The sequence below is a fragment of the Apus apus genome, chromosome 7 (genome assembly GCF_020740795.1).
Source record: "Apus apus isolate bApuApu2 chromosome 7, bApuApu2.pri.cur, whole genome shotgun sequence".
NCBI classification, from domain to species: domain Eukaryota; kingdom Metazoa; phylum Chordata; class Aves; order Apodiformes; family Apodidae; genus Apus; species Apus apus.
The window spans coordinates 2,440,833-2,465,261 of NC_067288.1; the positions used below are offsets into that span (position 1 = coordinate 2,440,833).

General features: G+C 39.3%; 1 protein-coding gene across 12 annotated transcripts in view; it reads left to right on the forward strand.

Annotated features, from left to right (window-relative positions):
- Positions 1-24,429, forward strand: part of RC3H1 (ring finger and CCCH-type domains 1) — a 61,004-nt gene that overhangs the window by 19,134 nt on the left and 17,441 nt on the right. For 11 of the 12 annotated variants that reach the window (XM_051624612.1, XM_051624614.1, XM_051624618.1 and 8 more), the window contains exons 2-11: positions 2,585-2,951; positions 10,082-10,202; positions 11,407-11,646; positions 12,704-12,879; positions 13,674-13,874; positions 15,039-15,171; positions 17,248-17,366; positions 18,851-18,963; positions 22,263-22,526; positions 22,859-23,067. In XM_051624612.1, the coding sequence (XP_051480572.1) occupies positions 2,721-2,951; positions 10,082-10,202; positions 11,407-11,646; positions 12,704-12,879; positions 13,674-13,874; positions 15,039-15,171; positions 17,248-17,366; positions 18,851-18,963; positions 22,263-22,526; positions 22,859-23,067 (1,807 nt within the window). In that variant the 5' untranslated portion in view covers positions 2,585-2,720. The remainder of the gene's footprint in view (positions 1-2,584; positions 2,952-10,081; positions 10,203-11,406; positions 11,647-12,703; positions 12,880-13,673; positions 13,875-15,038; positions 15,172-17,247; positions 17,367-18,850; positions 18,964-22,262; positions 22,527-22,858; positions 23,068-24,429) is intronic. The other variant, XM_051624615.1, reaches the window with a different exon arrangement.

A 24,429-nucleotide genomic window follows, 5' to 3' on the forward strand; every position in this document is an offset into this window, starting at 1 on the left:
GGCCAGAGGTACAGGTAGAAACAACATGTCCATGTTTGGTGGGGTTTGGGTTGGGTTGGTTTTAGTTTGGTTTTTTTTTGTTGTTGTGTTGGGGTGTTTGTTTATCCTTAAATTAGTTAACTTGTGTTCAACTCCTTTCTTTCAGTTCAGACCCTTGGGATGGTGGTGTCTCCATGTCTACATCTAGTTTCTAGTGTTGATCATGTAGATCATGTTAGCCTCTGGTTTTAGATTTCCTCAGTTAGTAAGAAATTGCTCTTTTCCTTAACACTTGGTTAATAATCAGTGTTTCAGATAAACTGTTCAAACTGTTTCTGAATTGCAGGTGAGTCTGGGAAATTGTTGGTAGATATTTTAATACCCATGTGGTAGAGAGGAAGCAGTGTGATTCAGCTTTTGAATGTTGACACTCAAATGGTATTTCTATAGCACAGCAATGCATAACACTAGATTTATGAAGCTACATACTTATCTTTGCAAAAGGATTTTTGTGGAGTTTCAAGGTGTTTTACGAGAAGTTATTCTAGCTGGAGTACTTGATGCCGAAGCTTATTAAAAAATATATATATAAAGGAGTTGTGGGGGGTGGGTAGGCTTGGAAATAAATTTCCTGGGTATTTTGAGCAGTTAGCTCAGTCAAGTAACATAAAAGTATAAATGTTTTATTTGGTTTATGATGATACAGTAGTAATGGGAGAGTTTTGGCTGTCTGCTGACAAGATGAAAAAAATTACGGATTTGCTATTAAAGAGGCAGTGAGGGGGGGAGAGGGGCACAACGACCTGAACGACCTCAGCAGTTCTTGTTACATGTTGGTGGTGTTAGGGTTAACCACACACGGTGTCTCTTCCTTAGTACCGCCCTGTCTAGGTAGTATTGATTTCTTATTGATTCCTTGTTGGCTCGGAAACAGTGGCTGTGTGGCATGTACCGTGTCTTTTGAAGACAGAAGTTAATTTCTTTATTAGCTTTAGAAGTAAGCTTCAATGCTGATGAAACATGGCTAAAAGCTTAACTAGTAACTCTTCATTGTTTGCCTTGGCAAAATAATGTTAACAGCACTGCACTAAATTCTGGAAAAAAAGCCTGAGGCTTTTCAGAGTCTCTATTTTAGCATTAAATTTTTGTTGCTGTTGTGCAATTCAGAATCAAAGCATAAGTCCTGACTTGGAGTTTCTGTCTTTGCTTTTACTTAGAATTGAGATTTTAATTTTAATCTTGGTGGTTTTTAAGCTAGGATTTGATAAAAGGTTGTATATATTAGAAATTTAAATCTGAACAGATATTAGCAGGCAAGTGTACACCTTTGTTATGAAACCTAAGCCAGTGGTGGTTTGCTTCTTGATTTAGAAAAATCTCAGTGGTGGTAAATCTGTGACCTGCTCTAGTTTTTTGTTAACTTCACTGGTGGTAAGAAGTAAGCCAGTTATCAAGTAATTTTTTGTTACCAATTTTCCTTTTGATAACGATTGTTTTCATGTAACTTCATCTGTCTACTCTTCTATGTTTCTCTTCAGGTGGAGGGTTTGGGTTTTTTTTTGTCCCAAAGGGATGTCTTCTCTTCCATTTGCTTATAATTAGTAACGTTTGATCCTCTTAGTGTTTTGATTCAAAAGTGCCAAGTGATTAAAACCTCCCAGGTTCTCCTCTGTTGTAGTTCTCATTGCAGCAAAGATGTTACTTTCTCTGTCAATATAATGCCTAGGTAGGCAATGAATGATGTAAATCAGAGTTAGAAAAGGGTCCTTGAGAAGCAATTGTCACTCGTCGAGTCAAAAATTACTTCTAGAAATTTTCTTCCTACTTTTGAGGGATGCAGCTGCTTGGTGAGGAGACTGAGGGCAAGTTACCAATGCTGAGTTATACCCAGCAATGCATGGAGATTTCCTGGGTAATTGAGATGTGACTGGGGAAGCCCAAGTGGTACCATGCAGCTCTGAACAGACATGTGAAGGTGCTGTAGTAGCAGTATATAGTATTGCCTAGCAATGTGTCTGAGCTGTATTGCATGCAGACCATGTCTGACCGTACCGTGACCCGTTCATCCATTTCTTCTTGAGGCTATGGTAGCTCAGATGTTTCCACAGAGTCACTGTGTGCCATTCCAGAAGCCACTGAACTCAGAAAAAGCCTGTCTTGTGATAGAGGTTGTGGATGAGATCTTGTCTAAGCAAAATTACTTAAAGCTTACAGTGAACACTGTAAAAAAATTGTTTTAGTGGAATAAGCGCAACAGCCCTTCAAAAATAGTCTTTTTTTATTCAGATCTAGTTGATGTTAATTGGCTCATTTGTAAAGAAAAAAGATAAAAATGGAAAGCTAATTTGTCTTACAAGGTCAACGAGGCAGATAACCATCTTGAGGGTTTTTTTAGCTGCATAACAGCAGAAATGGTTTTAAATGGCCTTTCCAGTGCCAGAGACTAGCTGGAATTAAAGCAAGTTATGTCTCAGTCCTCTATTTAGTATCAGAACTGCACTCTTAGTTCAGCTATACCTCTACCAGTGATATTTACCTAGCAGGGAAGATTTCACATGCCTATTCCAGTAGAGAATGCTAACCTTCTGTTTCTTTTTTGTTCTAGGTTATGTTTCACACTATGTGCTGACTGTCTGTACTTACAGAAGATATTTAAAAACAAACAGACTTTTTTTCAAAGATTTTGATTCCAGTGGAATCTGTGCTTTAGAGTTTTGTCTTGTCTGTTAACTCCTGAAGCAATGCCTGTACAAGCTCCACAGTGGACGGATTTTCTCTCCTGCCCAATTTGCACACAGACTTTTGACGAAACAATTCGGAAGCCCATCAGCTTGGGTTGTGGCCACACTGTCTGCAAGATGTGCCTCAACAAGCTCCACCGTAAGGCATGTCCTTTCGACCAGACCACTATCAATACAGACATTGAGCTCCTTCCTGTGAACTCGGCCTTGCTGCAACTAGTGGGTGCTCAGGTATCAGTGCAAATCTTTTTTTTTAATCTGTTTCTATGTTGTTTCCCTCCTGTCTTGTAGGAGGACAAGTCACAAATGAAGAATATGACTCAGTGTTAATACAGATTTTAAAACTTTGACATGCTGTAGTAGAGGTGCCTGGAACAACAGTTCAAATCTTTCTTCTACCAGTCACTGATTTTTGTGTTATGTCTGATTTAGTGTAGCCATGGGCCATCACCAGAACAGGCCGATTCTGTTCCCTTCCTTCTTCCATAATTCCTATCTAGCCATGCTCTGCCAAAAGGATGAACTGTATGAGTGAGCTTATCTGGTGGGAGACCATTGTTCTGTGGGAGGTTACTTGCTTTACCGTATTCACCTACAGACTTGTGATCTGTTGTCCTGAAAGCAGGAGGGGACACTAAGGGAAATGGGACTGACCCTCTGATAGGAGTCTTTATACTGCCTTATGTTTAGTTGGAAACTGTGCTCTGGAAATGTAATTTCCTGAGCTGACATGAATATAAATCCATAGAGGTGAATGGGGGCAGCCTGTGCCAGACTCTCCTTTTTGCAGAAACAGGTACTTGTGAGGTCAGCTGCAGCAGTGATCTGATGGGGATGAGTGCTCTGGTACTGGCAGCAGGCTGAGGGAGAGTGGCAGGGATGTGTGGAAAGCATCCTGTTCAGTGGCAGCAAAGATATAAATTGGCATAAGCTTATCATGGTTATATCCTAAGGCTGGACAGGATCGTGGGCTTGGGGAGAAGAGGGACAATCATGTCTAACTTATGGGTGATTGACAAAAATGTAGGTGTGATGCAGTTATCAGAGAGAGGTTATTGTTTTCATTGTTCTGCTTCCATATCTGGGCTCAGTGTTGGAGGCAGCAGAAAATGCAATGAGATACATCGTTCAGGGAAAAGGAAAGAGCTATATTGTGGAGGAACTATAAAAGACATGGAAGATGCTCTTATGCTTTTTATTAAGTGCAGGAACCTAGAGATGCAGTTGTGCTTTTACCAGTTCTTTTTTCATTTGTTTTATCAAGTGATATGGCTAATTTGTTATTATTTTGCAGTCTTAGGCATAGAAGCTGTATCAGAAGTTTTAAAACTGATTTGTGTTTCTGGCTGTGCAAGTGACTCATCCTGCTCTGCAGGAGAGGGTGATGAGATTGTGCTTCTATTTCTGCATGATGTGTGTGCTGCCATCTTTGAAGAGCTTCCAAGCAATGTGAAATCTGTGGGTGATGCCATAAATATTGTAATTCTTTTTCTCCCTTAAATCTTCTTCCCTCCTCTTTGGAGGTTCTAGAATAGTTCCAGCTGTATCTGAATGTCCACATTTACGATTAATGTCTTTTTCCTCCTGCATTTTTTTGTTGTTTTGTGTGCATTTGTTAAGCTTTGTGAGAAGCTGTGTGATAGTTTTAACTGTATCTTTGCTGTAATCAATATGTGCATAAAAACAAGATCCTCTGTAATGAGATTGGAAAATCACCCTGCCTCTGTTACAAGTAATTCAGGACTTTATCCTGGTTTTGCTGGTTAGCTAACCAGAGTTGCCTCACCCGTGTGTGTGAGGGATGAAGAAGAAAGAGTTGTTTTATAATAATATTCTATTTGCCTTGAGAATGCTCTGAACTCTAGGTTCTGGCTTCAAACTAATGACATTTTTGTGCTGCTTTTTATATCTTAAATTTGCATGTGATCGAGATTCATAGGACCTTGTTTCATGGTGACCTTAAAGCTGCAAATGCCACCAAAAGAGACGATATGCCCTTCCCCCTCTTTCTTGCATGCATGTTGCTCACTGCACTCCGTTACCTAAAAAAAAAAAAAATAGAAAAAATCTTGGCTGGGTTTTATTACTGCCAGACTTTCCCCTAAAAAGAAATTTGCACCACTTCCCCCCCAGTTCCTAATTTTACTCAGCATGTGAGTGAAATCAGCATTCAGTATAACTCACCCTCCTTTCCCTTCTTTCCCTTTTCCTTCCTGGCCCGCGTTGCAATGTTTACCAGCCTATGGAGTGCTAGAAAATCAGTATTCTAATTTGCTGTGAAGGACAGGGAAACACTTGAAATTTTACACTAGTCTCTCAAAAAAAAAAAAAAAAGTACTTTAGAGAAACTACAGGAATTTTGACCCCTGTCCCGTTAAGATGGGCTGTCTTTAGTGCATACCAACAGAAGATTTGCAAGCAGCAAGCCAACTTATGAGGCAGGGGTAGTATAATCAACTTCAGTGAAACAAAACCCATTTTCTTGTTCCCGTTGGTTTCATTTCAGGAAGGTGTATGTGTTATTAATGCCCCTTAATCTCCAACAAGCCCCTATACACATTAACCTGAGCCCATGGAGATGCATTGTACTTTATTTTTAAATAATTAATTTCAAAAAATGTATTTCACTTTAGAAGAAAATACAGTACAACACAATGAAAGATTTATCTGGGGGGGAAAAGGTAGTTTGTTCTTTTTCCTTTGGGGAGGCTTCTGAGAAGTTTGCACATTCGTAAGTGTGAAGTGCTTTTCTTGCTGGACACAGAGGAGAGCAGGCAGTTTGAAGAAACAAATATATTCTGCCACTGGTGTTAAGGATAGGATTCTAGGGCAGGTCACTTTATTTGGCTTTCTTTGCACAGGGACAATAGGTGGAATAAGCAGGACTGTACTTCTGGGGAAAATCTACTAAATTTGTCACACAGGCACCTGGGGAAGCAATAACCTATTTCTCTGACAACATCATTAGCTCTCTGTTTAGGTTTTGTCACTTTAACAGTGAAAAGAATGGATTTCTTACTTGAATTAGAGTCCATTTCTCAGTTTTCCCTCTTCTCAGCCCTTTCCAAAAATCAAACTGGTTGCCCAGGTTTTAGCTACCCTTGATGTGAAAATTAACTGTTGCAGAGACTAATTTCTGCTGCCCTGCTGTAGGATGATACCCGTGAACAGTGGTTACATGGTCTGTTCTGGAAGACAGTGGTCAGGCAGTTCAGCCCACATGTAGGTCAGTTCAGCTGTGTAAGGTGATGGCAGTGAGAAGGGATTGTAAAGGGAAGGTGAGAATTATTATTCCTGGGAGAGCTGGAAATAGCTGAGCGCCTAAGCCGGAGCTAAGTGTATTGTGAGGGGAGGGAGGCACAGTGGCCTTGAATGCAAATCAAAAAGGCATTCATGGGACACCTTGCTTTTTAAGCTCCTTGAGTGAAGAAATTCCTTAAGCCAATTTTTATGGGAATGAGGTTTTGAATTTCAACTATACAAACAGCCACATATTACTCAATATATGCAACTATTTTAAACACTCACCAGGCTAGTGTTTTGAAGGTGCATAATCATGGATCTGTCATCTAATCTCTTCCCTCCTGTATTTTTAACACATGAAACAGCAGTGTGCACGTTCCAATCAGGTTACATTAAGTGGCAAAAATACCTGTGGTGCTTTAATTTCTTTCATAGTCTCCTGTGGGACATGAGAAATACAATTCCGTGTTAGGTGTTAGGCAATGGAATCCTATACGTGAGGAGAATGGGTGGAGTGATCTTAACTCCTGGCCTTATCAAAAGGGGAAGATTACAATTGCAGAATTATTAGCAGCACGTTTGATAATGTAACTTTTGGTGAAATGGAGTGCCACAAAAGAAGAATTGTCTGTGAGAAGTTTTCCTTAGTATAAACTCTTGAGGAACTGAAGATAGTGGGCTTTGGGGTTTGGTTGGGTTTGGTTTGTGGGGTTTTTGTGTTTGTGGGTTTTTTTGTGGGTTTTGTTTTGTTGTTTGTTTGTTTTTTTCAGGAAGCAAATCTGTTTGCAAGGGGGAAAAAATATTGGGATAAACAGTTTTCAAACCAGACAAAAAGCAGTTTGGTCTGTTTAACAAGTTCTCATTCTGTGCAATTAAATGTCTAATGGTAATTAGTGACAACTTGAGCTGACATCTTTCATCAAATTATGCTTAAATCATCGATTAAAAATCACTGCCTAATATGAGGTGATGCTTTAGCATTCATTTCCGGTCCCCTTCCTCATGCCATCATGACCTGCCTCTTCCCACAGCCACAAGTTGTCATGCTGATGGGTGACATTCCACTGCCAGGATATTTGCCATCACTGCCAAGGCAGATGCACACAAAACAATCACAAATGTTAAGTAATTAAACATCTGAGGTTATTTTTCTTGCTTGGTTCTAGTCCCATTTGGGAGGTGTTTATTATTATATGTAAACATATCTGCAGTGAAAAGGATAAGGTTGCAGTGTCTGAGAGAAGGGAATATTAAATGAGGGTGAAAATAATGAACTCTCTCTGAAGGGCATCTAGTCTGAGGCTTCCAAGAGGTGCTGTGAACAGAAGTAAACATAGGGTCTTGCATGCCGTTGAAAGGATATTTTGCAAAGGGGAAATGAAAAATGCTTTTGAGTTTAGTTATTTCTCAGTTGTCCCTCAGCAATTCCATGACAGAGCCAAAATTAAAATTCAGATCTCCTGTGACTTTTATGAGTCATGTCTTTACCATTCTTCTCTTGGTAGATGCAGTTCTTATAAACTTTACAACCCTAAACCATCTTTTTAAAGTCTTAGAATTGCATATAATAAAATTAACAGAAGGGAATATTCACATAAGTGAAGATGTGGGGGAGTATGTGGGGAGAAATACAGTCTTTGTTCCTGAAACCACAAAAGAAGCAACTTGTTTTATTTTTCAGTGCTACGCTTGGTCCATTGTAAGATGAAAGCTACACTCTGATCTCTTTGGGGGTCATTTTGCAAGCAGTAGTGGTTGTGCAAGACTTCCAGATTTTTTACATTGAAGCTTCCCTAGCAAGGAGAAGAAATGGGAATTTTATGTAGATATGTGTGTTGAATAGCTTGATTAACTCTTCGAAGTTTTTCTATGCCAGCTTTTTCCTGGGGGAGGGGGTAGCATTCTATTAGTTGCCTAGACAGTCCTTGTGTCTCACTGGTGGAGTTGTGCTGTGTATGACATTCCAAACTGCTGCTGTGAATGTGTGTTAAACCTGCCTTAATTCAAGATGGAAATCCAGGGATGAACGCTGCTTCCTGTCCCACCTCTGTTCCAAGCCCTCTGTCCGCTGGTGTTGGCGATGCTGTGGTTGTATTTCAGGTTGTTGCTAGTGCCAGACTGAATGCTTGTGGGAGTAGATAGAAGTATGCACAAACTATATGACAGCACTAAATGGGGCAGAGGCCGGGCAGTGGCTGTCTTCTACAAATGCATTGTTTGATCAATAAGCCAGTTCTGCTTGTGTAACTTCCAGACAAAAGGAGACTGCTAAAATGGCAGTGGCTTTGAGGAGGTGCAGAATTCTGTTGATAGGAAAGCAGATGCTGAAGGTGTTAATAGTTGTTTCCCAAATCCCAAGAAACCAATACATCTGAGGGTGCTGCTGTTGCAACAGTTATGTCGAACTGCTGTAAGATAAAATTGCAAAATCTCCTTTTGCTAAATGCTTTTTTGCTTACAGACAAAAAAACCTCCAAAGCAAAAACCCCCTCAAAAATGCACTAGTGAACTAACGCTAATGGTGCCATCTTGGTGTGATAAAACTTGGATTTGTTTTTCCCTTTAACAAGAGTAAAAAGGGAGTCGTTTGATCCAGCCCATCTTGATGATGTTAGTTTTGGGGTGGTATTGTCTGTCATAATTGCAGCTTATGTGTTACACTTGGAGACTTTTTTTCACCTGCTGTAAAAGCAAGAGTTACACAGTAGCAACTGTTTATTTTGCAATGTGTGTCAAAGGAGCAATTCAGCATGCACAGTTGCCTAAGCCCATAGAAGTGTGGTCATATGTTTGCAGGCATTTACTTTCTATTAAAATTGATAGAAAAGCTCACGTCAGTGTTGGTGGTCGCAAACGTGTCTGTGCATATATATATATTTCACATATATATTAACTGCTTTTATTTGCTGCTGCCATCATAATGCAACTCTTTACATGACTAGGTTTCATGTGGAGGTTCGTGAGCTTGTAGCCGTCTTTAAGTCAAGCATTAAAGGCTTGTGCTTTTGGATTGAGGGCCTGGGTTGGTCCCTGTAAGCAGCTATGCAGGATTAACATGCTGTTATTGCCAATGAGATTGTGATTGACTTGGAAATAGAAGTCTGGTATCTCTTTGCACTTCAAAAACATGCAAAAAGTGCTGCTGTTTAGTCTTCTGAGAAGTTCCAGTTCTCTATACTAGCATATATTGAGTTGATGGCTGAATATTGAGTTGAGAAGCAGTAGCAGAGTGCTATACTGCAACCCCACATTTGTTGAAAAATTAGCTGGAGGAAAACAAAGCCAAAATTATTACCTGGGGGGATGGGCCAATATTCCTTTGAAAAATCCTGATTTCTGTTGAATGCCTGGATGGGAAAATAAATGCCACAATCAATTAAAACCCCAGCAAACCCACAAAAAACCCAACTCACCAAAACAAATTTAAAAAACCCCACAAATGAAGAATGTAGCCAGCCTGTGTTGTCAGATTAATACTTGCAGGGTGTATTGATATGCACTGTGCAGGATAACTTGATCTTGCTGTTTGATAATTGGGTCTAGTCAGAATATGTTCCAAGGATGTTCTAGTGTATTTGTTGCAAAATCACTCTCCCACTGATCCAGGTAGCTCTGGTCACTTAGTACTGAGTGAGAGTAGAGCTGTGAGGCCCTAGATACAAGTCTGTACTTACATGTAAACCAGGGTTTGTCTGTTCTGATTTTTTAGGCCAGTCGGCTTTGGCAATGTCTCAATACGCATGTTATTTCTGCCAAAGTTTTATAGTTATGTTTCTCACGTAATATTTTTTTGTTATGGAATAAGTCTTCTGCTTTTAGTTCCTGTCAGTCGCTAAATAAAATAAATCTGCTAACCATAAATTCTTTACATTTTTGTCTTAATTTTTGCTGATGTTTAAATGCTATTTATTCATTGAACAAGGTTAAAAAATTCTTAATAATAGAAAACCACAAAAACTAACTAACAAACCCACACAAAACAACAAAACAAAAACCAAAAAAGGAACAAAACAGGAAATGCTTGATATCAATGGTCTTGATGCAGTGCATGGCACATGTGTATGACTGCCACTTATTTATGCATATTCCTCATAGATGTACATGTCATATCTTTCCAGGTTCCTGAGCAGCAGCCAATTACTTTATGTAGTGGAGCTGAAGATACCAAGCATTACGAGGAGGGCAAGAAATGTGTGGAAGAACTAGCATTGTACCTCAAACCACTCAGCAGCGCAAGAGGTAGTTCCTCCATTGTTTACTTTGAAAATGAAAGGTAGAAGCAAGTAAGATATAAAGTCTTCAGAGGGGGTGGAATTCAAAGACATTATTGTCAGAAATAATATTGGGAAGAACCTGAGGTATTTTGCTGCTGTGTTGTAAGTTAAATTTTGTAAGTTGAGTTTACCTCTGTAGACAAAGTAAAAATAGATTGTTCTGCTTTTTTTTCTTCTTGAGTTCTACTTTGCTTTGAAGTAACTGCAGTTAGGCAGTTTGTAGAGGAGGAATAAACTCAAACGAGATAGTTACTAGATGTAGGATATATAACAGAAAGAAGTAATAAGTGTTTATATAAGATGTTATACAAGAGCTGGGTCAGTCAGGTTATTCTAATTTAACAAAACTGCACTGGGTTCAAGAGTGTGGATTTTATCTATGTTACATGTGGTGAACTTGAGAAATTTGTCAACCCAAGTAATAGAGATGAGCATCGTGGGCATCAGGTTTTAAAAAACTTTTTACAAAAAGCTGTCTCAAGCTTTTCCAGTTAGGACAGTGTGACAGGCAGTGTGGCTCTGAGTAGTAGTGGCCCAGTGAGCAAGCTCTGCTATAGAACAGGGTATGGCAGCCACGTGTCTAGTGAGACACTTGTTCCTTTAACCTGGTTTCAGTGGCTCCCAGCTCATCTGTGAATCAATTTTTGCAGATAAATGAACATCACCCAAGCATTTTTGAATTCACACACCAGTTTGGTTTGCCTAGGCCAAAACAGTGGGGGTATCAGATACAGATTAGAAACTAAATGTCTTGTGAAAACAGACGAATTGTCAAAGGCAGCGGTGATCTCTGAAGCCCATGAATAAGGGAAGGGCCTGCATTATGATCCTACCCTTGAAGAGACAACTTGAAATCCATATGGGAGGGTGCAAAACAGACTTCCAGCATGGAGAGAATTCATTAGAGGTTCCAACTTCTTAGCCAGATCAATCACAAGATTTAAACATGGGGGAAGGCTGACTCCCAGGAATTGTTTGCTTTTGATGCTGAGTAAAACAAACTGACAAAAATGAACATCTGATATGCCTTCTCTAGTGTTCTGTTTAATAAAGTCGACATCAGGAGAACTAGGTTTGCATTTGTATAGTACAGGGGTTGAAAGCTGGCACAAGAAGAGGATATATGAGGTAATTGTGTTGGTTTTTTTCTGCTTCATTTTGTTCTGAAGGTGTGGGTCTCAACAGTACTACTCAGAGCGTGCTAAGTCGTCCCATGCAGAGGAAACTTGTGACATTAGTTCATTGCCAGCTGGTGGAGGAGGAAGGGCGGATCAGAGCCATGCGTGCAGCACGGTCGCTTGGTGAAAGGACAGTCACAGAGCTCATTCTTCAGCATCAAAATCCTCAGCAGCTCTCTTCCAACCTCTGGGCTGCAGTGAGAGCCAGAGGATGCCAGTTCCTTGGACCAGGTAGGTCACGTCACAGCACTACTTCTGTACTAGAAGCAGTTCAGAATTGAGGAGAATTGATAAATGAGTGTCAAATTGACTGAGTAATTTTATTAGGCAGTGGCTGAATTTCTTAGCAGTACGTCTACAGAATTAATGTCATGGACTTTTTTGCATTTTTTAGTGCTTTTGCAAGTCTTATATAAAATTCAAAGTAACGTGTCCTTTTGTTCTTCTAATAAGATAAAATTATAATCAGTTTTTCACTTGCTATTCTTTGATCAAGTAAGACCTTTCTATAAAAAATAAGGTTACCAGAAGTGACTGCAAATGGTTTCTTTTCCTTCTCCAGGGGCTTGGGGGTGTGTATGCTATTTTAAAAAGTTACATACTTAGAAATTAAATTCCTTTTCATAGAGGAATTCACTCAATTTTGCTTACAAAAAATTAATCAAGTCTCATTAGTGAAAATGTAGACTTTGCTTGTTGAGGACCGAAACCAGAATGCCTTAAAATATGAAGCTGATTTCTTAAAATAAAGAAAATATGGAAGCTTTTCCCCACTGAAAAATGAAGGAAGGCTAGTTTTGGGTTGCTTACTTTGGCACTACCACAGCGAAGAGGGGCTTGTTACTGAGCAAAATATGCTGTGCTACAACACCTGATTTGTGTGGGCACTAATTAACCTTTTACCTGCATGGGAACCAACCTTGCCCATCATCGTGTCAGCTTTTTCTGCTGGGATAGGTGTGGGATGTAGATAATACACTTCTAAAACTCTTAAATTAATGGTGAGATATATAGACAGGAACTAACAAGTCTTCCTATCATTGGATACATAAAATAGATCCAATAATTTAAAAAATGGAGAAGGCATATTTTCCCAGTCTGGGAGTCCGGAAGTATTCCATCCCTCTCTTCCATCCATTCTTGCTCAGCTCCCTGTCCTTTTTGTGGTTTTTTGGGGGGAAGGGTTTGTAGCTGTTCTGCTTGTAAGGAGACAAGAATCTGTGCAGAAATGTTTCTTGGTCTTCTGTCATCTTTTACCTCTTTTCTTCACATTCCCCTCTCCCACCAGCAATGCAAGAGGAGGCTTTAAAGCTGGTTCTGCTGGCTCTGGAAGATGGATCTGCTTTGTCACGAAAGGTCTTGGTTCTCTTTGTGGTTCAGAGGCTGGAGCCACGATTTCCTCAAGCTTCTAAAACTAGCATTGGGCATGTTGTCCAGCTTCTTTACAGAGCCTCCTGCTTCAAGGTATGAAGAAGATTCTGCTTGGAGATTTCATAATGCTATAAATACAATTGTTTTTCAGTTTCAGTTTTCACTGTCATGTATCATTAAATGTGCCTAAAAATGTGTAGGTATAGAAAGTATTCCTCTTTTAAGTTCCATGTGTGTTTGGAGAATTCTTTGTCATACAGCTGGGATGGCAATGCAGGGTGAAATTGCAACTTGAAGCTGTGAAGCTAAGTTTTGACTCTTACCAGGTTGTTTTGTACATGTACAGTAACAAAACTTGTTATGTCAGCATAATTTATCTTCTTAGAAGAGGCTTAAAGCTGAAAAATCTCCAGTTCTGGTAATTGACTGGTAGTTTAATTAGAAACAAAGAAATATGAGGCTGTTTGGTTATCAGAGTTCTATGAAGAGGATTTACATTGTGTATTGGGCTTTGCAGGATTTAATGGTCCTTTCCTCTGCATTCTCAGCTTAAATGTCATTCACTAAAAGAGCAAAATTCTGCAAGACCAACAAAATATCTTGATTGGAGAAGTAAGGTGTGGATGCTGTAGTTTAGGAGGTGTGACACTTGCACCCGTACCTGTATCAGAAGCTTAGTAAATTACATTTGGTATCCACTTCATAGTGGTTTCAGTTTATGAAGAGTGTTGTGTTTTTGTAGGAACTAATGGTCACTGCATAGTACCATAGTTCAATTTAGTTTGGGATGAATAACTTAGTTGCTGACTGAAGATTTTACTTGCCTCAGACTTTACTAACTGCTGGTTTATCCTGCTTAATTGTATTTGGCTCTTTCTCCCCATTAGGTGACAAAGCGAGATGAGGATTCCTCCCTGATGCAACTGAAGGAGGAATTTCGGACTTACGAAGCTCTGAGAAGGGAACATGATTCCCAGATAGTTCAAATTGCTATGGAAGCAGGTTTACGCATTGCACCAGATCAGTGGTCCTCACTGTTATATGGAGACCAGTCTCACAAATCCCACATGCAATCCATCATTGACAAGGTAAAGCCACCTAAAATCAGCCAAGTCCATCTTGTTTGCGAATGTAGAAGATATAAATGCTTGTCACGTGAATTTAGAACTTGTGCCCATGCGTACCTGCCTTGCCCATTAATCATTTGCTCTGTTATTTCAAAACCTGCTATGGCCTAAATAATTGGCATGTGTATTTATAACTTAATGAATCTTGATCCTTTTGCCATCCTGCCATCTTTCTACTTCACCTCCTTCTGCAGATGAGAAGTCACACAAGTCAGCTGCACAGCTGGAATGTGTCCTTTCTGAGCAGCAATAGCTGTCCATGCAGTAACAGAGGTTAATGGTCATGTTTGCAGGGTGGAAGTTAGGGCTTCATTTGAGAGAAAATCAGTCACCCTAGTCAGTACCTGAAGTAAGAAGAGAGGTGGAAGCACATTTCTTAAGTTAAAAGACTGGACCTCTGGAAATGCCTGGATCTCTTTTTGTTTGGAGGGAACATAGGATAAATAGACTTTTAAATTAGGGGACTCATGTACCTAAATTAGGCAGGAAAACCTGGATGGTTACAAATGCTATGAAGCAATTGCTTTGGCTGCTGTGTAGGAGGATTAGTTTCAGGATTGGTCTGCTATTTATTTTTGCACTTGCATACCTTTTCAGATGAACTGCTATACATCTTCTGAACTATCTAGGTAAAGTTAAAGGATGTAAAATACTGAAATTGTGTGATGTTAGTAAGTGGAATATTGATAGCTATCTTTGTCCTTCAACCCTCTCGCTCTTCTATGCTGTACTTAGTTTAAAGCTGGGCACAAGCCTCTTGGTTTGGGGATTGGAGATACTGGACTCTTCAGGAATCAGTAAATTAACTGGTTTCTAATATTCTATTTTTATTTTTTTCCTGTTTGCCAGCACAATGCAGAAAAGAAATAGGTTTTGTTGCTAGAAATAGTACCAGCTATTCTATTGTCTGTTTAGAGCTGTATTTTAACCTGCAGTGTCAAAGAATTGTACATTTATAATGATGAGGAAGGATGTTAATAGAAGGTGCTGACTGATATGGGATTGTGTGAAAACCATTTTACTCTAGTTTTGGAAGATGTCTCTTGTCAGCTTATGGAGCAAGCTTCAGAAACCCTGAGGATTGCTTTGCCTGTAGAAAGTTAATTATGATAATTTTTTTTTAAGTTGCAGACCCCAGCCTCATTTGCACAGAGTGTTCAGGAATTAACTATTGCTCTTCAGAGGACTGGAGATCCAGCTAATCTGAATCGTCTTCGACCTCACCTAGAGCTCCTGGCAAATATTGATCCCAGTCCAGGTAAGACTAGATGTTTTATAAAAACCTTTAACTCGCAGTTTAGCAAGTGGAGTTTAATGCTGTTGAAGGATTGAAAGCTGTTCGTCAAGTGGAAGAAATCATTAACTTAAGATTCTTGAGTGGTATCCATATCCAGCCTGTGGACAGCATCTCTGTTATGAACTGAGCTGTTCTGAAGCTAAAATACATTTAAAAGTATGGCAGGAATCATTTCACCAGTTCTTTGAAGAGACCTTCCTCGTTTGACAGCACTGAATGAGCATGGACGAGGATGCTGAATACATGTGATCCTGTGAGGTTACATGGTGTGTACTTGATATTGGGCAGTGCTAGCTGGAGGGAGTGGCAGCAGTCTTGGCTTCCTCCTTTTCCCTTTTTTAGTACACATGGTGCTATCTGAAAACAGTTTTGTGAAGCAACATGAAGATTTATAGAATCATTATGCTTAATGCAGAGTCACTCTGAGGTACCTTTTTCTCTCCAGTTGATTACCAGAGTGAACATAATTTGTTTACAAACAAGGGAAGTCTTCAAGAAAACACTTAGATTGGGGACTTTCATTAACATATCTAAAAGTTGTATGTCTTTTTCTTCTAGATATTCTGTGTGTTAGTTTTTGATACAAGGTCCCTAGCCTGAGACATTGGACTTGGAAGACTCTTTTAGAGGAAGCTTAAAATCATAATGCATCTTCTGTGTAAATTATTTTGGATTCCAAAGTAGAATTTTGATAGATTGGATAGACAGAAGTTAGGCAAAAATCAGACCAGACAAGAAAGATTTCTAATCTGGGGAATTTAATATTTTTCTTGTTAACGTGTAATTCTGCAAAGGTGTGTAGAAGTCTGGGAAGGGGAATCTAGTTGGAAAGAATATAACTGGGAAATAAAATGTAAGCTGTTGACAGAGGAAAGAAAGATGGAAATTGTTGAAAAAGTTAGCAGCAGTGTGAGGATGCCTGAGGGAGAAGGGAAGGGACAGAACAAAGTGCTGTGGCTGAAGTTTTATTTTACACCCATTAGTGTTTGTAAAGTCAGTATAAAAATAGTGTGAAGGCCTTAAACTATGACTTCAGGAGGTGGGGAGTTGTAGTTCTTAGTTTCTTTTTGGTTAAACAAAACTTACCTTTCAAATGAGGACCAGTTGTACTTCCCAGTTAGAGATGTAGTGCTTTCTTCCCCAGTCTTTCATGCTGTAACAAGTCAGGGACAAAACTGTACTGCAGGTTTGTTAGCCAAAGACTGATCTGGAAGGTGGAGTCACTGACAGCCTCACTCAGGGTCAGTAGGCAAGTCTGATCTTGATGTTTATTTTCTGTGCTTTTGAGTTACTTCCCTGCTATTCTATAGGTATGTTGGAGTTCTGCTGGAAAAGTTTAGTTCTTGTGAGCAGAACAAAAGGTAGTTGTGGTAAAGATCTTAGTGATCTTAGTGAAGCACTCTGAGGTTCTGTGTTTTGCTGCAGAGTGTGTAGGCACACAGTAGGAGTCTCAACTGCTGAAACTGATTGGAAAAGTAAATTGGCTAGAAAGAACAACTACACCTGTACAATTTATTCACATCGCTATATGTGAAATGGTAGTCAGATATATAGATTTGGCTTGTAACATTTTTCCATGTGAGGGACATCAATTTCTGTTGCTCAGTGACTCTTTTTGGCCAGTGCTCATGGCATTTGTAGAGAATTATTTTTGCCTACAGAAATCTGAAAGCAGAAAGAGTGTTTCAGCCTGATTAATTTTTTTTATTATGTGCAGAGTTTGTACAGTGCATTTACTCTGGAGTTCTTGTGGGATATGAAAGCTTTGGTAAAAGGAAATAATTTGACATGATAATGATAGTCTTGCTGGCTCATTTGATATTTGGTGTGGTTCAATCTAGCATCTATAGGTAGCTTTATTCTTTAAGTGGTATATATCCCTGAATTAAGGTACTGAACACTCTTTATGTAATTACACATTTCCAATAAAATCTTCTTGGTTGTCTGGTGAAGCTAAGTGATACTGATGGTTTCTTTGTACCTGGTTTTGGAAGATCCTTCCAACTTTTCTTTTTATGTTTGTTGTCAATGCAATAGATGCTCCACCTCCAACATGGGAACAACTGGAAAATGGACTAGTTGCTGTGAGGACTGTGGTTCATGGCTTAGTTGATTATATCCAGAATCACAGCAAGAAAGGAACAGATCAGCAACAGGTAAAAGCTATGTCATTTCCTAAATGTTTACCTCTACATTTTATTGGCTGTATCCAATAATAGAGGTTTACTAATATCATCTGGAGAGATTTGGTCTGACGAGGAACTAGTTAAAAATATCACTGCTGCATGATATTTATCAAAAAAGAAACAAGAAAGAAAAAAAGCCAAAACCTAAAGCAACACAACCCCTGTCTGATACCAGTTAATTAATTTGCATAGTTCACTAAGGTGAAAACAGTCTGTTCCAAGCTAGGGAAATGAATAAACAACCCTTCTGACTAGAGGGTGGGGAAGAGCATTTGGGGTGCTTTGCACTGGGATCTGTGGGAGTTGTCTTGGGTTTGTTTTAATGTGATGTTGCAGCCAGATGGCTCTGTTAGTGAAATTGTTCTTATACCTGTGCTTAATGGCCTGTAATGTTTAAAGATTTAGGAAAACTTAACATAAACATGCAGTCCAACTTTCTGAAGCAAAATGTTTTGTTTCCGAAACTGAGTAATGTTGCCAAATATGTATATTAGCTTATCTCGTGGTTATCTTACCACATGTTCATTTGATCTCATTTTGTTCTATCTTGATTTAAATGATAGCTGCTGCTAAAAGACAGAGCTGCCTACACATTCCCACTCCTTCCCTTGCTTTGGTACTTATCCTCATGGAGAGCTGGTTTGGGTAGCGAAACTGCTAGAAAGATTATTTCTGCTAATAATAAAAAAACCCACAGTGCTTTTGTTGTGGTGGGACCGTTGCCTGGACCCCTTCCGTGCTGTACCTCTTGGAAGGAAAAGGGGAAGGCTGCTCATACTGAGGCGAGTTTTGCTGGCTGGCAGCAGTGGCCAGCAGGGGGCTGTGCAGTTTATGTACACCCTGACTAAATCTTGCTTTCCCTGCACTAGATGGGGCTGGGGGGGAGCACGGGATCAGTTTCCAGATGGCTTCTTAAAAATTCACGTATTTTGACTTAGTTTCTTAGAAAGAAACAGTTTACTCCTGCACACCTTTCCCTTGGTGGGAACTCTGATAGGGTATTTCTGCCTCTGATTTAATTCTGCCTAAAAACTCTGAGAACTTCAGTGTCTTTGAGACCCCCCCTCTGACCTTCTGTCAAAATTTGAGAGAGACTTGCAAGTGGACATACATGCAGACAGCAATATTGCAGTAAATGTTTGCTTCCTGGGAAACTTAAAAATACAGAAGACAACCCATACTCTGCTGATCTGGGTTTGGTTAAGACTGTATCCTCAACTATTGATGGAAATTATTATCATAGTTTGGAGATTTTTTAGTTCAGAGGGTACTGTTGAAGAAGCAAACAGGAATACTTCTCCAGTCATTGATTTCACATCAGGTACTTCTGTAACATTTAAACTGAAGGAATTACCAACAGTCAAACATAGGCCTTTAATAAGAGGATATGTTCAGCTCTTGGTTAAGTGCTCTTAACATTCAGGTTTCTCACCTGGTTTCTTTAACCTTGTCAGCCTCCCCAGCACAGCAAGTACAAGACATACATGTGCCGGGACATGAAACAGAGAGGAGGATGCCCCCGAGGGGCCAGCTGCACCTTTGCACATTCACAGGAGGAACTAGAAAAGTAAGTCTACCTGTTAGGATAGAAATAAATCCAATCTTTATTTTACCTTATCTGTAATAGTTATTTATCATATCTAGAAATGGGGAGAGGGGGCATAACTTGTCTGTTAGCAAGAAATAATGTGGAAAAACTTGTAACAGTCATCTCTTAGGTTTTGAAACTGTTTGTTCTTAAATATAGGATATTTTGCTGTGTTCAGCCATAGCACAGCTCTGAAAATTGGATATTTATACACCTGTTACTTGAGATTTTGAAATTGGGCTGTTTTTCTTAGTTCTTAAGTGTGACTAAACATGCTGTTTGACTGCATCCCATTACGGTCATTTATTTGTGTGTATTTCTCATCTTGCCTTTATATTCAGGTTTGAGAAGTAGGTTGCTTCTAGTTTTCTGGGTTTTCATGTTCCTTACTGCTAGAGCTACTGAGAGAGCTAAAAACAATTATCACAAGGTGTTATTTTTTTTTGTGGTGGTGGGTCTTTTTTGTAATAGTTATTTAAAACTCTTAGGCAAATTGCACGTGCAGTAACTTAGAAGTGATTAAAGCTATTGTTGAAGAGTTAGAAAATGGTGGTCATGTGAAGTCTGTAGTTAGTCTCATTTGTTATGGATTTAGAGGGGACACCTAGTTATCCAAGAGCAAGCTGCTGCTATTCTGACAGTTATTTTACTTCTTTTTGAAAATAAAATTGATTATTTAAGCATGAAATAAATACAGTGTATTTTATGCTGCATATGTAACATCTTACTGGTTTTACGGGATAAAATAATTAACTTCTCTCAAGAAGAGGCACTTCTGATTTAAAAATCAGAAAAAAAACTCCAAGGATTTGGAAATTATATGCAGTCCTTTTTCCCTTAAAAATTTAAAACTTGAAGCATTAGTGTTGCAGTTCATGGGCTGTATAGCCAGCATGCAGGGCATAGGCAAAACTGAGAAAAAAGAGCAGAGCACATGGTGTTAGAATGACAAAGGCAGTTATTCAAATGAACAGAGAAAGGGACTTTGATACTTACATTCTGCAGAAACATTTGGGGTTTTCCCTCTTTTGTCATGCTGCTAAGAAAATGGAGATTGGTAGTGCTGGTTTGGATGGTTAACAAAGGTGAGTCAGTATTAGTGCCTCTGAACTAGTTTTATGGATCAAGAAGGGCTGTTTGTCAACTTGGCAGGTGGAAGAGGCCTATTTTGTCCAGACTGGCTTGTATGTCCAAGTAAAAATGCTTTTGCTGTTTCAGATTGCAGAGATATCTGTAGGCAGCTGGAGAATTTGGAGTTCTAATTCTTTCTTGTGCCTCTTATCTTGGCTTAATTCCTTTCAGTAGATATTGCATTAGTGTTCCTTCTTTAAAAAAGGAGGGTTATGGGGAAGTATGTGCCTTAGATAACAATTTATAATCTAGACTTGCTTAAACAGTAGCCGATTCCCCTCTTGTCAAGGGACAAAGACCAAGTATGCTTAGGCAAATATTAAACTATTTTAGGTTATTTTTGTGTCCTGCACATGTGAAGGCTGCAAGAAGGATTCATAAAATTGTTTGAAATAATCCAGAGGGCAGCACTGTGCAGCTTCATTCTTTCTAAGTATTTTATCATGGAAAGTGCTGTATAAACTCTTCTGTCAGCTTTGATTGCATGAGTGTGTTTACATGTGTGCCTGTCTCCCTCGAGTGTTCTGTTGTGTTCAAGATGAATGGGCAGGGATGGCCAGTCCTCCTCATCTTGCAAGTTGTGTGCAAATCTTCAGAGAGTTTGGAGCCACCAAGCACTGCAACTCTTAAGACACCTTTTGGGAGGCTGATGTCCAGAAGTAATTGACAGGGAGCACGTGGTGTTGGTTTCCCAACTTCTTGCTGTTTTGCAGGGAGACCCTGGTTTGGGTATTGAGTGGGATGCTAAAGTAAAGCTGTAAGTTCAGCCTGGGGAGCTCACTTGTGCTCTCTTCTGTATGTCCAGCTGACTTGCATGGCTGACATGAGATGTGTCCAGGCTTCATCCTGACTCAAGCCAGGACAGGATGCCAGAACAACTTAAAAGCAGCATGTATTTAGAAAGCTGTGGTCTTTCCCTCTTTGAGTGCTTCTGCTGTGGTGATAGCCCAATTTTTGTACTCCTTTCTGATGCATTCTGAATTATGCCCCCTGTCAACACAGTGGAGCTTGAGTTTATAGTTTTGATTATGTGGATTAAGATTAATCCAGCTAGGAATTGGGGTGTTGGAGAGTTAGGAAGGTTGTTAGAAGATAGTCAGTGAACTCTTAACAGACGAACAGCTCAAATCTATGTAGCATAATCACATCATCTGACTCTATAATCAGTGACATCTAAAAAAGCAAAGCAAAATAAAACCCCTTTTTTGCCATTATTGCATTGCTGTTAATACTGTGCATGGGGGCAAGCATAAAGATTACCTGAACATTGAGTAATAGACTACAACTGCTGAATTTTAATTTTGTACAATAGTGTGTGTACCTTTCTAGTTGTGTTACAATCTCACTTTTCTTGATAGATAGGATGTGAAAAAGTTGACTTCAGCCCTTTTGAAACTTTCTTGCATAGGAAATGGCCTCTTGTTCCACACTATAAACAGGGGGAACATTCAGGCCTACAGACTTGCCCTACCACTTGCATTCTAGTATCCAAACTGATGGCAGGATGTTTAATGGAGGACCTTCAACTCTGAAATTTGCTCTCTTTGTTGGTCCAATGCCATAGGTCTGCTGATTTTTGTGAAACATGAGTTAAAAGGATCAGGTTTGTTCAATTGTATCAGAAACAGATTTTTGGAATTTAAGTGTGGTCACAGAGTTTTTATCTCTGCAGTCACTTAATTTATAGAACAACAAAAGGGATTCTCTTCATCTTTTGTCACTTTAGTTTTCCGCTAAGTTTTTCTCTAAACAAATAGACAAAGATCATCTGTGATTCTTACTCTGAACCTTCTGTCACTATAGGTAATATTTTATGTGGTGTTTGGATATTTCTTCTGTACAGTTGAAATGCATATGTAAGGGAAATTTTTAAACTTGCTGTGCAAAATTTAACTGAATTCCAGGTGTATTTGTAATTATAAATCCATCCATGTTCTTCTGATTGAAGCTGCTTTTAACAGTTCTGAAGTTTTTAACTGCTTTTAACAGCACTGAAGTTGTAGTCTAACAGGTATTCATAATTGCTCATAAGCCCTCAGGATACTTGTACTGAAGCTTTCAGTAGCACCTGTGCTTGAAAAATTTTGCAAATGTGAGTCCTTTCAGTTTTTATTTAATTTTTTTCTATGTGGTTTATTTTTCTGAAGATTCCGTAAAATGAACAAGCGTCTGGTTCCCAGAAGACCCCTGAGTGCCTCCCTGGGCCAGCTAAATGAGGTGGGCCTGCCTTCAGGAGCTATCCTCTCAGAGGAAGGGGGAGTGGACTTGCCCAATAGGAAAACTTCTGCTCTGCCAGGCAGCACGGTGACGCAACTGATTTCTCGAGGGACTGACTCCAGTTATGAAACTGCTCTGAAACCAGGGAAAATGGATCATCTGAGCAGCAGTGCCCCTGGATCCCCTCCTGACTTGTACGGGTCTTCCTAACTGTTGTTCAAAGTGTCATGTGTGTAAACATGCAGTAGAAACAAAGTAAATGCATTCTCTAGAAAAGAAACAGAACAAGGGCTCTTGGATTGTGGTGGGTTTTGTTGTTTTGGGTTTTGATGTGGGGTTTTTTATTTTATTTTTAGTAGTGTTTAAATAATAGAGTAGAAAACTAAAGCTAAAACTGTAAAGTGCTTTATTTCCCCGTTTGCTTATATCTTGTCTGGAGAAAGTTTTGTAAAGAAGGTGGCCTATAGAAAAAGAGCAGTGTTCTAAAGTACAGAGCGCTTATCAGTGCCATCTGTCTATTTTTTAGGCTGGAATCTGTCCCCAAGAGCTCTATCTCTGCCTTACCAGTGAACCCCCATCCTGTGCCCACTCGGGCACCAACAGATCTGTCTTCAGTGTCTGTCACCAAGCAGCTGCAAATGGTACCACGAGGGTCTCCATATCAGCAAGCAGATATGTTTTACCAGGATCCTAGGGGAGCTGCCCCACCATTTGAACCAGCACCCTACCAACAAGGTAATTTTGAGACCAACCTCTCTCTTTCACCTTCATACTGATTTTGTTCTTTCTTCCCACTGTGGTGTTTACTTAAGCTCTTAAGTTGGAGTATTCTTGCATATCATGTGGACTTAAAGGCACTGATATGGTGATGGCAGAGTAAAATGGAAATGGGCAGGCTTTTTATGTCATAACTGAGAACTTTAATGCAAGTGAAAACAGAGGTTTGTATCCGTGCAGTGTAGCAAATCCTCCTTTCTTCAGTTCTTCCCAACTGGACTAGATAAGGGATCTGGTAAACTGTAATTCAGTTTGGCTTGGGGAAAATTAAAATAAAGCTTAACCAGCAGAGGGGTAAAAGTACTTATGCCCTTAATGAAAAGTGTATAATTGTTTCAGAAATGTCTGCACATGCATGTGGTGGGTAGAGACAAATAATTAGAAAAGCACTGTACACAGAAAACATCAATAAAAAAGGAAATAAGAGGAAAAGTTCTAAGTATAAGAGACCAAGTGGAGAAAGATGATATTGGAGGGTATTAAAAAGCAAAGGTATTAAAAAGAAGTCAGGGAAAGAGTATTATGCAATGTAAGACTGGGGAGAAGGTAATTACACAATGTGAGATTAATATAAAAGAAAAATAAGGAACGAAAGACCAACAGAAATGGAAAGAAAAAGAAGCCCTAGAAAGGAAATGGAGGTGCGTGTGAACCATTTTTGAGCAAGTTGCAGAGCATTTTGAAGGGGGAAAAAAAAGCTTACATTTTATTATTGTGTGCTAATAGGAGATCTAAGTTGTCACAAATGTTGATGCACATGTTGTTGATGATGTGCATATATTCGGGCATAATTTTAAATTATACAGAAATCTCAGGACCTGATCTCAGATCATATAACTAGAAAGTTTGATCTTGGAAGTCTGTGGTGATCCACTATATTGAAATTTCCTTCTGTGTTCAAGAGGTAGAACAAATCTTTAGATAACTTTAGATTCTAGTTAATCCAAGTTTCTTTACACAGGCAGTGGCTCTGATATGTTGAGACAAATTGATTTTTAATTGTGTGAATAAAGTTGTACAGGCTAATCTTAAGCTTACTACTTAGGTCAAGTCTAGCTAAAAACATTCCTGTCAATCTGCAGAGACCTTCTGGCGAATGATTTCTGTTTGGTTTGCTAGCAGGACTTCTGTGGCACCTGTGGTGGGCTCAGTTTCACCATCTCTTGTCCAGCTGCTGTAAACTTTACACCTTGCTGGTATCTTATTTGGATAATTAAACTGTCTGGCTTGAGCTTCGGGTCAACTTTTGCTTTTTCAGTGTTTTCTGTGGTTAATTTTTGAGTAGAAATACTGCTTAGACAGTGGGGGCAAGCAACAAAT